General features: G+C 44.0%; 1 protein-coding gene across 1 annotated transcript in view; it reads left to right on the top strand.

Moving 5' to 3' along the window:
* Positions 1-12,421, top strand: part of setbp1 (SET binding protein 1) — a 34,856-nt gene extending 22,435 nt beyond the window's left edge. Inside the window, exons 4-7 of the mRNA XM_051423580.1 lie at positions 265-2,199; positions 2,323-2,530; positions 2,626-3,691; positions 7,542-12,421. Coding sequence (XP_051279540.1) covers positions 265-2,199; positions 2,323-2,530; positions 2,626-3,691; positions 7,542-8,047 — 3,715 coding nt within the window. The 3' untranslated portion in view covers positions 8,048-12,421. The remainder of the gene's footprint in view (positions 1-264; positions 2,200-2,322; positions 2,531-2,625; positions 3,692-7,541) is intronic.
* Positions 12,422-16,450: the final 4,029 nt, after the last annotated feature.

The following is a 16,450-nucleotide window of genomic DNA, read 5'->3' as shown; positions in this document are numbered from 1 at the left end:
TACAATAATGAACTTTCAAAGTTCAATACACAATTATGAGTAATAAATTGCAATATACTGTACGATATCTTATTGTATTTTTATGCTCAGCTGTCATAATAACATCATATCAGAGTGATACCCACCCCTAGGCATAGTGACAAACAAAAATAGTAAATGTTTATACTTGTACTGGTTGTATAGTACTGGTGAAAATATAAAACTTTTTCTCTCATTCCTTCCATTTCTCTCATCAACATTTTTTCTCTGTATACATCTCTCTAGGGGGAGGGGTTTGCAAGAAGTCAGTGAACAGCTCTTTGGGAACATCAAGAGGAAGTACGGCAGGAAGGACTCCCAGAGGATGCTCTCTAATCCCCATGGTGCTGATACACCTTGGGGAAGACATCCAGAGAAAGGATCGGAGAGCCCAACTAATTCAGAGGAGAGGCAGAAGTACAGGCAAGAGGAGACAGCTGAGCGGTTCCATGAAGAAAGAGAAGAAAGGAGAAAAGAGGAAAGAGAGCGGGCAATTGCTGGGAGGAGAGGAGATGAAGAAGACAGAGGGATGCCCATGCTGACAGAGGAGGGGAAAGGAAGAAAGCGGCGGAGGAGGCCTTCTTTTGACGAGTCATTTTCTGTGGAGGAGCAATCACAGCAACGGCAGGACTCTGACACTACAGAGAAGCACCAGCCTGGGCCCCCAGATCCCAAAGTAGCACATAAGATGGACACTCACAAAAATGATTCTCGACACACAAGTCAGGCTGATGTCAGTAGAGAGAGGATAGAAAAAGCAGAAAGAGCAGATAAAGCCGATAAAAGAGAAAAAGGCGAGAGAGTAGACAGGGCAGAAAGAGGAGAGACTGCTACAAACGGGTCTGACCCAGAGTCAAACAGAATAAAAAAGAACCCTGTGGGTCGTCCAAGGATCAGCACAGACGCCCTTAAACACAGAGAGCCTACTCACAATCATATCAACAAACCTAATCTTCACACAAACCCCAGACTCCCTAGCCCAAACCCCAGCCCCAGCCCCAGGGGTAGTATCAGTCCTAGCCCCAGCCCTAAACCTAGGGCAAACATTAGCCCCAGTCCCAGCCCTAGACCCAGGGCAACCCTGAGTCCTAGCCCCAGCCACAGCACCAGCTCTACAGCCAGTTCCAGACCAACCAAGGCCAAGGACAGATGGTCCTACCTGAAAGCTAAAAGCCATGCCAGCCTCATGTCACCCCAGAGAGACAACCGGGGTAGCCCCTCTACCTTAGCTGAGCCACCCTCAGCCTTCCCCATAACCCCCTCTAGCCCCCTCTACACCAACACTGACAGCCTGACCGTCCACACACCCATTAAGAGGAAACGAGGACGCCCCAAGAAACAGCCACTCCTAACAGTGGAGACCATCCACGAGGGCACCTCCACCTCACCTCCAAGCCCACTGGCACAGGAAACCTCTGCAGGTCTAAACCGGAGGAGGAAGACACACACACTAAACACATTAGTGCAAATGGCTTCCACGACCACCAGCGCCAATTCTAATAGTCTAAAGTTAAAGCGTGGCAGGGGCCATTCCAGGCCGGTGAACAAGATGAAGCTTGGGAAAATGCAGAGCATCCTGAATGAGATTCTCTCAGGTTCCAGTCAGAACGGCACTCTGGCTCTGAAGTCATCGTCCGCCCCTGTTACCTCAGCTATGAGTGCCATGGCATCCACCATTGAGGCTCGGCTGGGAAAACAGATAAATGTCAGCAAGAGAGGAACCATCTACATTGGTAAGAAGAGAGGGCGTAAACCCAGAGCAGAAACCCAAGGCTCCAACCCTCCCAAAGCCACTAGGGACAAGCCCTCCCTGTCTGTCTCCACATCCAGTCTCTATGAGAGCCCTGCAGTGCCTTCCACAACCTCGTCTCCCAGCTCCACTGCTCCATCCATAAGAGCCAGTCACTCTGATGCCACTATGCCCAGTCTGCAGCCCATCTCAGCCCTGCCCTCCAAGCCACCAGGCAGGGGCTTCCTCTCTGGGGGATGGAAGCTGTCTCCTCCACGCCTTCTGGCTAATTCACCTTCCCACCTGTCAGAGGGGGCATCAGTGAAGGAGGTGACCCTGTCCCCCATCAGCGAGTCCCACAGTGAGGAGACTATTCCAAGTGATAGCGGGATTGGGACGGACAACAACAGCACCTCAGATCAAACAGAGAAGGGTCCCGCCTCTCGACGCAGGTGCGGTACACTGCTACTACACCTTTCTTTAACCTTAATTTTTAGACTTTTGTAGTTTTATATTATATACATACTCAGGAAGGTGATGTCTTAACATGATTTTATATTGTTGTGTTCGTACAGGTACTCATTTGATCTGTGTGGATTTGAGGCTGCGGAGGCAGCAGCCCTGGAAGCATCCAACAGGGGCAGCAGAACACGCTGTGAACGGCAAGTAACTGCTGTTGACAACTTCCTCTCACAACAGGAAAAGAAGCAAAAACATCATCGGCGGAAGAGGAAGTGTCTACAGACCCGTGATCATCTTCACTTTCTCTCTGAACTGGAGGAGGTAAGAAACACGATAATAAATAATGCGTTTAATCTTTGACTGTGCACAAGTGAATAGTATATGTGTAAATATTTCATCTTTCCACCTTTCTGTAGGTTGTGTTAAAGCTCCAGCAACTACGCGTGTCTCACAGACGATACACCTGCTACCCTCAGCACCCATATCCCTCCATTTTCCGCCTCAACTTCCATCATTATTACCCTGTTACCTACGACTCCTATTCCTGTGACTCCGGTTCGTACCTCCGCAGGAGCGCCGATCTGAAAGCTAAGAGGAGACGTGGCCGTCCAGCCAAAGCCAGTGAGCCAATCACATCGAAGCTGCCTTTTGTTCAAGGATATGGTTATCCGCTGGCTGGGGGAAATTACTATGCAGCACCGTATGCGATGCCTTACGCACCTCCTCTGAGTCTGGGCTACTTTCCCCCTGCTCCCCAATTTTACCTGCCCCATCACTCACTAGGACCTGCACCTCCATCTCCTTTCATGAGGCCTGCTGTCCCCCCTCCCAAGGCTTTCCATCCCAGTGGACACTCAAAGCTCCAGCCAGGGGCCAAGCTTCGCAGCGCCAGTGGCCCACTCCAGGGGCCCACTGTAAGAGGAGAGGGCCTGGGATCCCTGGGCAGTGGCAGTGCAGGTGGTCTTGCAGGGGTTCGCCTCCATAAGAGGAAGCACAAGCACAAACATAAGCACAAGGATGAGCCCCTGCTTTCACTGCGGGACCGGCAGGAGTTGGGTGGGCTCTTCAGTGGAGCCAAGAGCAATGCACGTCTCAGCATGCTGAGTGACAGGAGGGACTTGGCCAGTCAGGGCTCTTCAAAGCATCTGGAGAAGCAGAGGGGGAGTGGTAGAGACTCAAGCCTGGGATCCAGCTTAGGGATGTTTGAGTCGGAGCAGCTGTCCACACACTCTCTTGCTGACAGCCAATTTCACTCCCGTCAGACTCGACAGCCAATAAACAGCTTCATGAGCAGCTACAGTAGCCAATCACAGCGGTCAGAGTCAGCTTCTGACCTCTTTTTGGGGTCACGGGAGGACGAGTGTGGTGGGAGGAGTAGGAAGACGAGGCTCACTGTGTTTGGAGATCAGGGCTTAATGTCATTCCAAACTGCCAGGCAGGAGCCAGGACAGATGAACAAGTGCTCCAGTCCCTCCCTTACTGGTAAGAACCACTTACATCCGGATTACCTGTTCATTTTTAAACTACACTGTATATTTACAAGCGAGTGCACTGCCCTTTTGCCATTGACGGAGATGGCATACAATGCGTTGATTACTTTGATGATGTGTTTGAGGTTAGCCCAAACTGCAATAATTGCCTGTAGCTTGATTATCTTTATCAAACCAGTTCCCTTACGGCTAGACTTCCTGTAAATTATATGATATAAAGCATCAGCAGGAACTGTTCAGCTGATGTTAACAACTTAACACAGCAATCTTAACACAACCTCAGTACAAATCCAATTGTAGGGCAAAGGAGAGCAGATCAGTAATCAGACAGTGAGACTTCTTGGGGAGAGAAAAGTGGGAACAGGAATGTATTAGTCAAAGAAAACTTAAACTGACATTGGTTTATACTGTAAACCCAATTGGATCCATGCACATTCAGTGGATGTGCATACTGTATAGTAAAGCAGTGTGCTTTACTGTGTAGCATCTTGGTGTTACAAGCCAGCTATGTATAGTCTTAACTCGCCAAGGTTGCGGAACTGTTAACATAACTAAATCAGGAGCATGTTTGCAAAAATAATTGGTGTCCAATATATTATTCTGTTCCCAAGTGATAACAGGCTTGGTATTTACTGGTGTAGGGCCTTAATCACATATTTAGTCAGAGTTAACAGGGTTTTCCCCATTTAAATGTAGATGACAGTATACTCGTCAAGGTGATTCCTATTTATAAATATGCTATGTACAGCATTATCAGGACTTAAAGCAGACAAAGAGGAAGGAGAGCCCCAAATTCTCACTACCAAACTAATGTGTATTTTGGTACATTCTGTATTCTGCTGTCTTTGAGCACATCTGGCTGGGGATAGAGAGAACGTAATGCATGGATGGAGACGACTATAATTCACCAATCTCTCCTTCCTCCCCTCCCTTCCTCCTCTCCTGCCAATGCCTTTGCCAAAGATATATTATTCACACAGTGTGATTTATTTTCTACAGACACGCCGTAAAAGGCCCTTGCCTGTGTTAAAAGAGCTGGCTGGCAGCCAGAGGTTTAATGACTGGGGCCTAGTCCAGTGGCGGGGAGGAGAAGCCAGGGGCTCAGTTAGAATACACCCCCCCACCCCAGGGGATCCAGGACGGATGACTCATATACACACCACACCCCCACCCTACACACAACCCCCTGTCCACTTTATCCCTCCAGTGTTGTTATACCTCTTCTACCTTCCATGTCCTTCCCTTTTCCCCTTGTGCTGTTTCTGCAGTTCTTGCCCTTGCTTTCCTTTTTTGCCTCCTTACCACAATCCCCACATCCATACACAGACTTCCCCTTGTTTCTCCGCCTCTTCCTCCCCCTCCCCCTTCTATCTCTCTTTCCTTCTTCCCTTTCTCTTTATGCTTTTTCCCTTGTCTCCCCTCCCCCTCGTTCCCCCATTACCCTCTCTTTTCCCCATTTCTCCTGCCCCTCCTCTAGCATGACTTACTGCCTCACTTCACAGCTTTAGCCCAATTAAAACACAAGCGCGTGTCCATACGCACGCATGCCACACAAGCATACATGTACACATGCACATACAGGCATAGACTTCCTCTGATACACACACACACACACACACACACACACACACACACAGGTAGATAGATCCCTGTCCACAAGCGGATACAGATGCAAAAATTCATATTATTCACATGCAACTGATAGAACTAATGAACTAATAGAATTAGTTTGTAGTTTAATTTTTTTATGCACGTGTTTGTGTGTCTGAACTTGTGTGTGCGTTTCACTAATCAGCAGTCTCTCAAATGCATATTTGCATAAAAGCAGGTCATCTTCCACTCAATTGCTGAAAATATTTTTCTGTGTCACATGACTTCTTGTTCAAACATATGCATGCACTTTCATGCAGAGAAACACTCTCACTAAAAATTATACATCAAGGATCACTTCATCCTGTCTGAACCTGGTCTCAGCCACTGCAGGGGCAGTGGATAAGTGAGCATGTATCTCTGTGTAGTAGTGACTTCCTATTCCACAGAGAAACAGGTCCTCAGTGCTATACGGCCCCTCATACTGCTGAAGGTCACCGGTTTTATGTTCCGTGTATGCAGCTCATAAATTTCTGCTACTTTGTAGTGTGTGTGTGTGTGAGAGAGAGAGAGGGAGCTGAGCGTGTGCACACTTCTGTGCAGCTCATAAACTACTGCTACTTAGTGCTTTCTGCATTAGACTAATTTCACTGTCTGCCATGAATTCTTGAGCAACAATAGAGTGATATGTTCCACTGAGTTTTAAATAGAGGGCGGTCAGGCCTCTGTTTATCTTCCCTTACTCTTAGTTCATTAGCAAACACCTTATCATGGGGCTCTACACTCTTAAAATCTAAATTTTTTAAGCTCTAGAAAGCATCAAAATACAAAAGTGAATAATCCTAACCTAAGATACCATGTTTCATGAAATAAATCGATTTTGTTAGTATTATTTATAGATTAATCTGTTAATTATTTTCTATGATATCCATCCCAGTTTGGTACTGTCAGGTACTGTCTTTAAATGTCCTGTTTTGTCAATCTAAAACCACAGATATTCAGTTTAATTTGCTAGCATTTTCTGCTAGTTTTGCATGAAAGAATTACTTATTATCAGAATAGTTGATTAATAACAATAATAATTGATTAGTCGACTAATTGTTGCAGCTCTATAGTTGTGCATCACTTTTTAAACATTACTCTGCAATCCAGCCCACTATATTTGGTGTATACAATTAAGAGCTGTTCTGGTTTAATCACTGCAGAAACCTGCTACATTGTATCAGCAGGATTCTGGAGGAAAAGAAGAAAGGAGATGGTTAGGGAATCCAGGAATAGGAGTAAAAGCTCAAGAAAAAGGGACCAAACATGTTGTATGCACACTGCTTGGGGACTGGTGGCTGATTGTGCTTTTCCTCCATTTTGGCTGTGGCTCAGTCTGAGCCTCGGGAACAGTGCCCATGCAGGGAGGAGGGGGAGCTAAGAAATGGGACAGAGATGGGAAACAAAAAGAAATGACAGAGACAGACCAAGACCAGGAAGCGGTTTCTGAAATAGAGACGGAAATGAAATGGTGCAGTGTTACCAGTTTAATTGAAAATTAGAGAGTAGCATATTGCCGCCCATGAAGAGTAGAGTGGAAAAGAGAATAAGAGTGATGGGGAAAGGGGGAAAGAGAAAGGATAGAACAGCGTGTAAAGGGCATGCTGCCCAGTTCACCAGTGTGAAGGAAACAATATGGCTCCAGTTTCTTCTGCTCAGCCATTCTGAACTGCTGAATTCATTATTTGTGCATGTTGGGCATGTGCATGTATGCACATGTGTGTTTTTGTATTTGTCTGTGTGTCGATATGTGTATTTGTGTGTGTGTGTGTGTGTGTGTGTGTGTGTGTGTGTGTTTGGCTTTTTGGCAGCCTGTGCTCCAGATGCACAGGGTTGTTATTGTGTAGCGACATATTAAATGGGTGAAGGAGACATTTCTGTGGGTTTCCTGCTAGCAGAATGGGATCTCCTCCTCTCCCCTCTCCTCTCTGCTCTCTAGTTGACAATTACAGGATAGGATCTGCTCTCCTGGCTCAGCTGGGCTTTGAAAGGCTTACATGAATATGTCAAAATTAGCAGGAAGCTCTTGAAGCAAGAAAAAGACATTCTCTCCATGAGTTAAATTGGCATGATGTCTTTCCTGGCCATTCCAATGATGCTCATTTTGACTGACATTCTAGTATGAAAACTGCTTTCTCTTTATAGATCTTTCTCTGCTATTTATTTACCTTGTGTCTCACCTCACTGATGTTTACTCTCTCCTCTCCCAGGTGTTCCCAGTAAGCGGAGGTATAAGCGACGCGAGGTGGAACAGATCCAGAAGGACGTAAGGAGGATGCATTCTTTGAACTTGGAGCATGTGCAGAAGATTCTCCGTGCCAAGCGCCTGCAGCGACAAGCCAAAACAGGAAACAATGTCATCAAAAGGCGACCCGGACGGCCCCGAAAACAACCCATAGAGGAATCAGAGCCGACCAACAGGAGGGAGGAAGATCGAGCTGATGGTCGGGGTTTGGACATGTTGGCCAGTAGGAGGGGTGATGGGAGGACTCTGGGGATGCCTGTCCTGGAGAGGTGTGATGACCTGCCAGGTAGACAGAGCCTCAGGCCAAGCTTGACCCCCGAGCCTCTGGAGTTCTCAAATCACGATTCCATCTCAGCAACAATTGAGACTGTGGTCCATCAAGCGCGATCTGTGCCTCCACTGGCCAAAGGGGGGAAACGCAGAGGCAGGGGCCACAGCAGGGATGAGTTATGGGCTCCTTCCAGTCAATAGGCCTGAAGGAGAGAGCAGCTCTGTAACCGAACGGAGAGCAGTTATTGGAGTCAGTGCTGTTTCAAGCCTATCAGATGCAGTGCCCTTATATCTGGGACTCCTTGGTGCACTTTGACTTGTTTCTTCTCTCTGATTCGTGAGGACTACAGTGGGTCAGTGGAGGAGCAGGAAGAGGGAACACTTCTGGTGCAATCCCTCTGTTTGCTAAACAGACATGAGCCTTTCAAGGATTTCAAGGATTCATTGGACCTTCATTTACAATGGCACTATATGGTACTATTTGATACTGAATCTGATGCTATAAAAGTGTGTGGTACTTATGATAGTGTAGAATATTATGTGATTCTTTATGTATCTGATACAGTGATGTGTATGGTACTTTATGATACTGTATCTGAATGTGGCTTTAGCCATATATTTACCAGCAAGGGGAGGGGGAATGGTTAATATTAAACTGTGCAGCTCTGCTTATTTTTGCCTTTCTGAGGAAGCTTGTCAAAGACATGTGGGATAATACAACAGTAATTAAGCCACCTTACCCTATTACTTATCCCTGTCCTTTTGCTCCCACCCCCATCCGTACCTTCCTTGTTTTCTTGCCCTCTCCGAGAAGTAACTGATACTTGCTGGGAGCTCCTCACCCGTGGTCCCCCTCCCTGCTCGACACTCACCCCAATTCTTTAGTCCTCCCTGGTGCCTGCCGCTCAACTTCATCTCCCTTTGTCCTCTCATCTACTCCCAATCATGTTTTAAATCTTGCATTGCTTGTGCTCCCTCAACCTACCCCGTCTCATTTATTTCTCGCTCCCTGCTCAGGCCTGTCCTGAGCAGTGACATAAAGGCAATATGGTGGATCAGACTGTCCCAGACTGTACATAGAAACAAAGTCCACTGTTGCCTGCCTTGTACAATGAGAAACCAGCTCATAGACATGTACTGGCATACAGTATATCAAATAGAATTGTTGTACCATAGACAATGAAAGTTGTGTATTGTTTTATAACCAAAAACAGACATGGGTGCGACTCAAGACAAGTTTGTTTTCAGACAGAAAGAACCACATATATTCATTCATACACTCATTATTGTGTTTATATCCAGGGGGCATTGCATACAGGAGGAATATCAGGTGTGTTTTTGGTAAACCTTAAAATTGGTTTAATGCACTATGAAAAACCATACACTTGCATCAATCAAATGCAGCACTTACATGCTTGTTCCAGCCTTATGTTTTGGCCTTTGATGGTGTGGATATCCATTCCAGAGAGCATGCATTATTTTAATCAATTTGTATATGCAGGCTGCGCAGCCAAAAGCGTCAAACCGAAGCCCAAGTCTGAATCGTGATTGGACAGTTCAGCTGAAGAGGGCTCACAGTCAGTGTTTTGAAAAGCTAATCCCAGCCTTTCTACTTAACATGATTTTCAATCCATATCCTTGGAAATATTTTTTTGAAAGTAAATCCAGTATTTAGATTTAGAAACCAAAGTCTCAGTATTCAGTGTAAGGATGTATTATTTAAAAGAATCTAAATCAGAGTTTGACAAACTCTCCACCATGTTGGCACCAATGTAAAGCATTCCTATGTGCACTCTAGAATGTAGCCATCTTGGGTTTTTGTGTCAATATGTTAAGTCTTTGTTAAACTCTATCTACAGTATATGTGGCTTTGGGTAGTGGTTGGTATTTTCTCAAATAAGTATTTCAGAATATAAGCAATGGATCAGTGTTTCTCTGGCAACTTTATTTTGTTTCAGGAGATTCTGTCTTCTTTGGGTTGGGTGGGATTCTCAGTTGCAGCAGTTCAACTTGTGCCTTATGTTTCTTTCTCTCACCAATTACATTTGACCTGAGAAATATCAAATGGCAAAGAGTGCCCCAGAAATTGACCCAAAATATTCATGATTGTGCATATGACGCATGTGTCTTAGTCATCAGAACCCTGACACTGCCTGTGTCCCTTCACAGCTTCCATAGTCAGCATCCTCTGTCAGCGAGTCTGTCTCCTAGCTTCCTCCTAGTTTTCTGACCCATATCATCATAACAGAACTAGAAGGGCCGGACTGATGAATATAATATGATATTATACACATCATGTACTGGCATACGTACTGCTTTACAGCAGTGGTGGAAACAGAAAGGTCCACTGTATCAGATGTGTTTCTATACAGAGATATTGATTGTACTCACTGTCGTAGGTATAATTGAAGGTCATTTAATCTGCCCAGTATTTAACCAGTTATTTACAACATATAATTGGTTATGCACTTAGCAAAGGAGAGACAGAGGAGGTTGTCATGGAAACCACATTAGCATACATTGTTGTTCGCTATGCATCAGGCCATGCCTGGCAATGACCTTAAAAGGAATTTCTGTTCTGGGTCCACCCTTCGACAAAGAGAAATAAGTGGTCTTATTTACTGAATAAAATGAATTCATGTAACAAGAATTGTGAATAATACCAGTAATAATTTGTAATAAGTTGTGCAGAAAGTGACTATCATTTCATGAAAACTATAGTTACTGCAGCTCTATGCAGTACAGCCTTAACCAGATGTAAAACTACAGTATTGAAGTGTTTGTTGTAAATAGTGTTAGTATGTCCATCCTGCATGGATACCGGTTGGGCTCGGCTATGCTGGGACTGTCTCCTAAAACCACAGTAGACCTTCTCTCTCTATTAAGACTGCTCAAGACCCAAGAAAACATACAGAAATTACTACCCTAATTGATTCCCCTATTCGACAAATTCTGCTGTACATTGACAGTCATCATTCCAGTCCGTTAAATTACACAGAATGCTCAAATAATTTTCCTTTTCACACCTTTAAAAAGTTCTTGGAGGATATAAGCCCCACTGTAGTGTACTCAACCAAAAATAGGAATCCCTGCTGACTTGCAGCTATTTTGCCTGCAGCCAGTTGGGGCAATGCAGTAACATGAAGAGTAGGCAAGAGGGTTGCGTGTGGGGGGAGTTCTCAGAGGACATAGCCAAAAATACACTCGTCCTAACGTTAGTGAGCTTAACCTTGCTTTGCTAGATGACTTTCGGTGGGTCTGCAGTCTGTTGTGGTGAAGATGAGGTCTAGATATGTGGTCCGTGAGGTGTAGAGACTACGCGCTTGGCAGCTTACTCCTCCATACTGTGGTCAGTCAGCGGTCTCTGATGTAAGAGTTAAAGACCCCAGGTGTTGTCTGTCCTGTCTGTCTCTCCTACCAGCCAATGCTCCGGTGCCTTCTAACACTGACAAGTATTGTCCTAATCCAGAGCTTTCACTCTACACAGAGACTGCAGAGGGGATGTGGCTGTGAATAGGGTTCAAGGTCACTGTTGTTGTATTGTATTTAGCAGCCAGTCTGGACCAGTGGCTACAGGAGGCCCCTAAGCACTGATGTAAGGATCCTTTACCTGGTCTTTGGTTCTAGTACCAAGGGCAGCGCAGCAGGGTTTGACCTTAAATCAGTGGTTGGGGTGTATTTACTCTAGTCCACACTTATCAGTTCACTACAGCAACCAGGATGGGATATAATGGCACCTAAATTTTTGATCACCCCCCATTCCCTTTGTAGCATGCTGTGATGAGTGTCCTACACATGGAGTGAGGGGTCACGTGAGACAGAACCTCATAAATGTACATGTAGTCATCCTCACAGCATACGTTACAGTTCTAAGCTATAATGTTGTTCAAAGCTGAAAGTGCAGACGAAGCATTGAGAAAACCAATAAATGTACTTCTTTAGAGCACAAAGTGAGCTCTTCTAACAGTGTGGGCATATTTTAGTTTGTATACATAGTGTATTTGAACCTTTTTCTAGAGTGGGTTTCCTTTATTTGCATGCTCAACTTGATTGTATGCATAAATATTTTAGACAAGCCGAAAGTTGAATTTCAATTGAATTTGGAGCAAGACTTGTACATTGTTTGATATGTTTCTTTTTGTAATGAATTTTTTAATTCATGAAGCATTTTTGTACATTGTATGAATATTAAAAACTGCAAATATTTGACATATAGAGTAAATACTAGATGCGCATGCATATGCATATATCCTTCACAGTATGTATGTGTAAATGTACACATATATTTTGTATTTGCATTTGCTGGCATACAGATATATGTCTTAAGCACATATATACATGCAATATATATGTATATCCATGTCCGCTGGCATGCTTTTGGTCATGTTTATCTTTCATGATCTTGTAGGTTCATTTTTTGTTTGTTTTTTTATTTCTCTTTCCTCAGAAAGAAAAGCTCATTCTTTTGCTACCCTTCTGTTGGCTGGCAGCATTGAGCACTTATTAAGAAGAACTACAGTTGAAGTTGTTCATGTTATCCATTGTGTGAAATAATAAATGACTTTATTGACAGCTGATGGTGGCACGTATTTTCTTCTTTCTGTTTCAGATTTGATATTCTGATCTCCTAAAAACTGCTTTGTCACATGCCAAGATAAGGCTGAGAAGTTATTTTATGATAAGAGCCAGTTGAGACTTTGTGTGTGAGTGTGTGGTGTGTGTGTGTGTGTGTGTGTGTGTGTGTGTGTGTGTGTGTGTGTGTGTGTGTGTGTGTGTGTGTGTGCAGCACGCATGTGAATGTGTGCGGGAGCGAGTTGACAGGATGGTTTGCTGCACTGTTGGTGCTGAATGTCAGATGGTCTCGGTGAATGAATACTACCCCACAATGTGTTTGCTTGTTGCGGTTAAAAGAGAGGGAATCCTTTCATCAGATTATGCTTTAGCCTCACTCAGTCACACTCACACACGCTCAGACACACACATACCTACACACTCTTACTCCCGTACTTGTTCATTAGCCAAGCCTACATCTCTAAATCCTGCCTGCACTAGCCCATCAGTGTCAGTTCTAGGTGGGCTGGGCTGCAGGCTGCTCTGTTATTGGACGGAGCTGAGTGGGAAGTGCCCCACTATTGGCTGCTGCCAACTAGTAAAATTCTTCTGTTACCATGGTTGCAGGGTGAGCTGCCCAAATGTGTCTCACTGTATCTAGTGGTGCTGATGGAACTGTTGGCATCACCGGTGTTATGCTGAAAAAAATCCCCCTTCTGATGGAAGTCAGGGCTGCAGTGGGGCTGCACCCAAATCACTCTCTACTGATGCCTGTAAATGAGCCCACATGGCCCCACTCCACCTCCAGCACAAGACAGAGGATGAGATATCACCAGGGCTGTGATCACGATGAAACAGCACAGCAAAGCACATCCTGCATGAAGGATGTACTGATGAGCCAGAGCTACACTTTAAAGAGAAAAACAGGATCATCAATCTGAGGTGCAATGTGTGGATTTTCTCACCAGGTTTAGTGTCATATGTAGTTTTCTCCAAGACAGTGTTGTTCACTGCTCTAGCTCCAGGTACAAAGACAGCATAAAAACATAATACAACACCGTCACTAATGAGATGAAAGGTGGTGATTATTGAAAGAGCCACAGCTGGAGTGAGCACACTATAATTCCAGTGACATTATTTAACTCAAAAAGGGGGATCAGTGGGATTCCCTGGTGGTTCACCTGGTGGAGCCGGTGCCTCATGTGCCAGGGCTGAGTCCTTGACGCATCGGCCATGGGTTTGACTCTGACCTATGGCCATTTGCTACGTGTTATCCCTTCTCTCTCTCAGCTTTGCCCTGTCACTCTTCAGCTGTCACTATTGATTAAGGCAATAAAAACCCAATATATATATATATATAAAGGGGAGTGATCAGTTAATAAATTGATTTTCCACATGAAACATTATGTGAAAAATAAACAGTACATGGCATTTTTCATGACAATACAAAGTTAAAATGTATTCCACCTGGTCAGTAGGTGGAGCTCCCATGCTGGACAAAAGAAAGTCTTGGAAATTGACTGAATTTAAACTGTCCCAGGTATTGTTTTGTCTTCTTTTCTTGTTGCTCCACAAGAGTACAAAATCTTTCCCAAACTTTTCGGCTTTATATAACAATATTATGATCTCTTATAAATCTTTTCTTCTGTGACATCTGTGTAGAACTATTTTACTACTACTAATTATAGAATAGAGATACAGACTGTAATGGGAGTGTAGTGGTGAAGATTTGTACACATTTGGTTAAAGTGTAGGAGGAGGACAAGGCTTATAAATTGTGGCGCTATAAGCTCGGGTCTGTAGGTTTACTGTTCCCAAACTTAAACAACTTGCTTTTTAAGGAAAAAGTTCCCAAAAATTTGGGAGGATCTTCCTCCCAATCCTCTGTGGACCAGCATCCTCGGAATGTAGGATTTAGGGTTGAGAAAACCTGACAGGTTGTACATCTAAAAAATATGCATGGTCCATTGACCAGTCACAATTCTTGTGGTGTATGTAACCGACGTACACTGAAAACATAATTGCATTTTTGAAGAGGGTACATGTCAGCTGCAGGACCAAAGGGCATAATTATAGCCACCACTTGTAGATTCTCTTCTGAATTTATTATGGGAAGGTCACTGTATTAGCTAGTGTGAGTTCCATTAAATTGGTTTGGTTGTTGAAAGATTATGATAACAGAGGTAAATAACACCTACACACAAAAAAGAAAAGAAATGGCATTGTTGCCATATTGACAGGTGGCTTGTCTCCTCTTACAAATTCTTGCTTCACTAGAACTATTTGTATGAGTAACTGAAAAAAAAGTCTAGTGACTTTTATTCACATTTTTTGTGATTATCAATAAATACAATAAAAGTTTGACTCTTTGTCATTTTGTGATTGCATCAGCAGGTGCGTGAAACTTTTACACACTTACCAGTTCCATGTACCAAGGCTGGGTCCTTGCTGCAGTGGCCCAGGATTTAAATCTGACCTGTGGCCCTTTGCTGCATGTCATCCCCTTTCTCTCCCTCCTTTTCTTGTCACTCTTCAGCTGTCACTATCAATTAAAGGCAATAAAACCCCCCCAAAAATAAATATATTTGATATATATATATTATATTATTATTATATTATCATATATGTTATATATTTGTCTATGCTACAAAATGCGAAAACATCCAAATAAGCCAGTTTCTTCTGGCTCTTTTGTGGGACATTGATGAAAGGGCCTTGATGCACCAAGTCAACCTCAAATAGAACTTTGGTGCACAAAAGGCTGGCTGATCGAATTATTTGCGTCTCCTTACATGATAGCATGTCTGACCACAGACATATTCATACATTGTGTGCCTGCCTGTTTGTACAGAGTAAAAGGTGGTCAAAATTGGTCAAACGGCCCCCGATAAGAGGCAGCAGTGTTGGACACACTGTAAAGACTACAGGCAATGGTCGGGCACAGACATTTGCACACATTCCAACAAAAGCCTAACGATGGCCCAACAAGAGCCAACTGCATCCCTAACTGCCAGTTACCAGTATGAGCTTCGTTTGGTGGGAGAGGCTTTGAAAGAGCTTTGAAGTGTATCATAGATGGAATGGGTGGGCTTTTGGTGATTATACTCTCAAATTGTTGATTCTTCTTCCCAAATTCTGCCCACTTCATCAAACCTGCATAAATCAGAGTTTCACCACAGCATATGTCCTATAAAGCAAATTCTGGAAGACAAAAAATCAGAGCCTGCTTTGTTTTTTGCCCAGTCTGGTCATATCAACATCTGCAGCACAACCATCTGAAGTAGCAATAAATTATCACAGTTGTTTGTGTTGACTTTTGGCAATTTATCAGCCTCTCTATTCCAACAAGTTCACCTATGAATTATTCACTGCTCAGTCTTTGTACCTTTGTAACAGTACACAAACAGTATGAAGCCTCAGGAAGTCTACAAAAATGTCCTCGCAGCACTTTGCCTGCCATTTATGGCTAGTTTATCTGTTATTGTTGCTTTTCGGAGTAAGACTGGAAACTTATTCCTGTGGGCGCAGAACTTCATCCCAATGTCACCTTTATTGGAAATATTTGTTCTTTATTGGCCTTGCTGTGACTGTTTCATTCCTAAGTGTTGCAATGTCCCCTCAGTACAGAGTACAAAAAACAAGACTCAAAAATGACTACTTGTTCATTTCTTAACCAACGATTTACGATTTTCTTCAAGTCTTAACAATGATTAAAATTTGAAAGTGAGAATGCATGAGTGAGTGCCAGCGAATACCAGGGACTGTTTGAGGCACGTCCAAAGCCACGCAGACCATCAACAACAGACAGAGCCATAAATTTACAACAGATAGTCCTGCAGTTCAGGCCAACTAACCAGGAACCCTGCCATCTAACCAAGCATCCCCTCAATTTATCTCTGTTGGTGTTTTCAGAGGATGACTATTGCTTGTGTTTATGAAGATGGATAGAGCAGGCAACATCTAAGCTCACCCCTCTCCCGCCTCTCTCTTTCCCCTCTGCACAGCGATGGCAGTGATGGGAGACACCATCTGGTGGTGAAATGTGTCACTGCG

This window comes from Dicentrarchus labrax, unplaced genomic scaffold, assembly GCF_905237075.1.
Source record: "Dicentrarchus labrax unplaced genomic scaffold, dlabrax2021, whole genome shotgun sequence".
NCBI lineage: Eukaryota > Metazoa > Chordata > Actinopteri > Moronidae > Dicentrarchus > Dicentrarchus labrax.
This window is presented reverse-complemented; position numbering and strand designations above follow the sequence as displayed.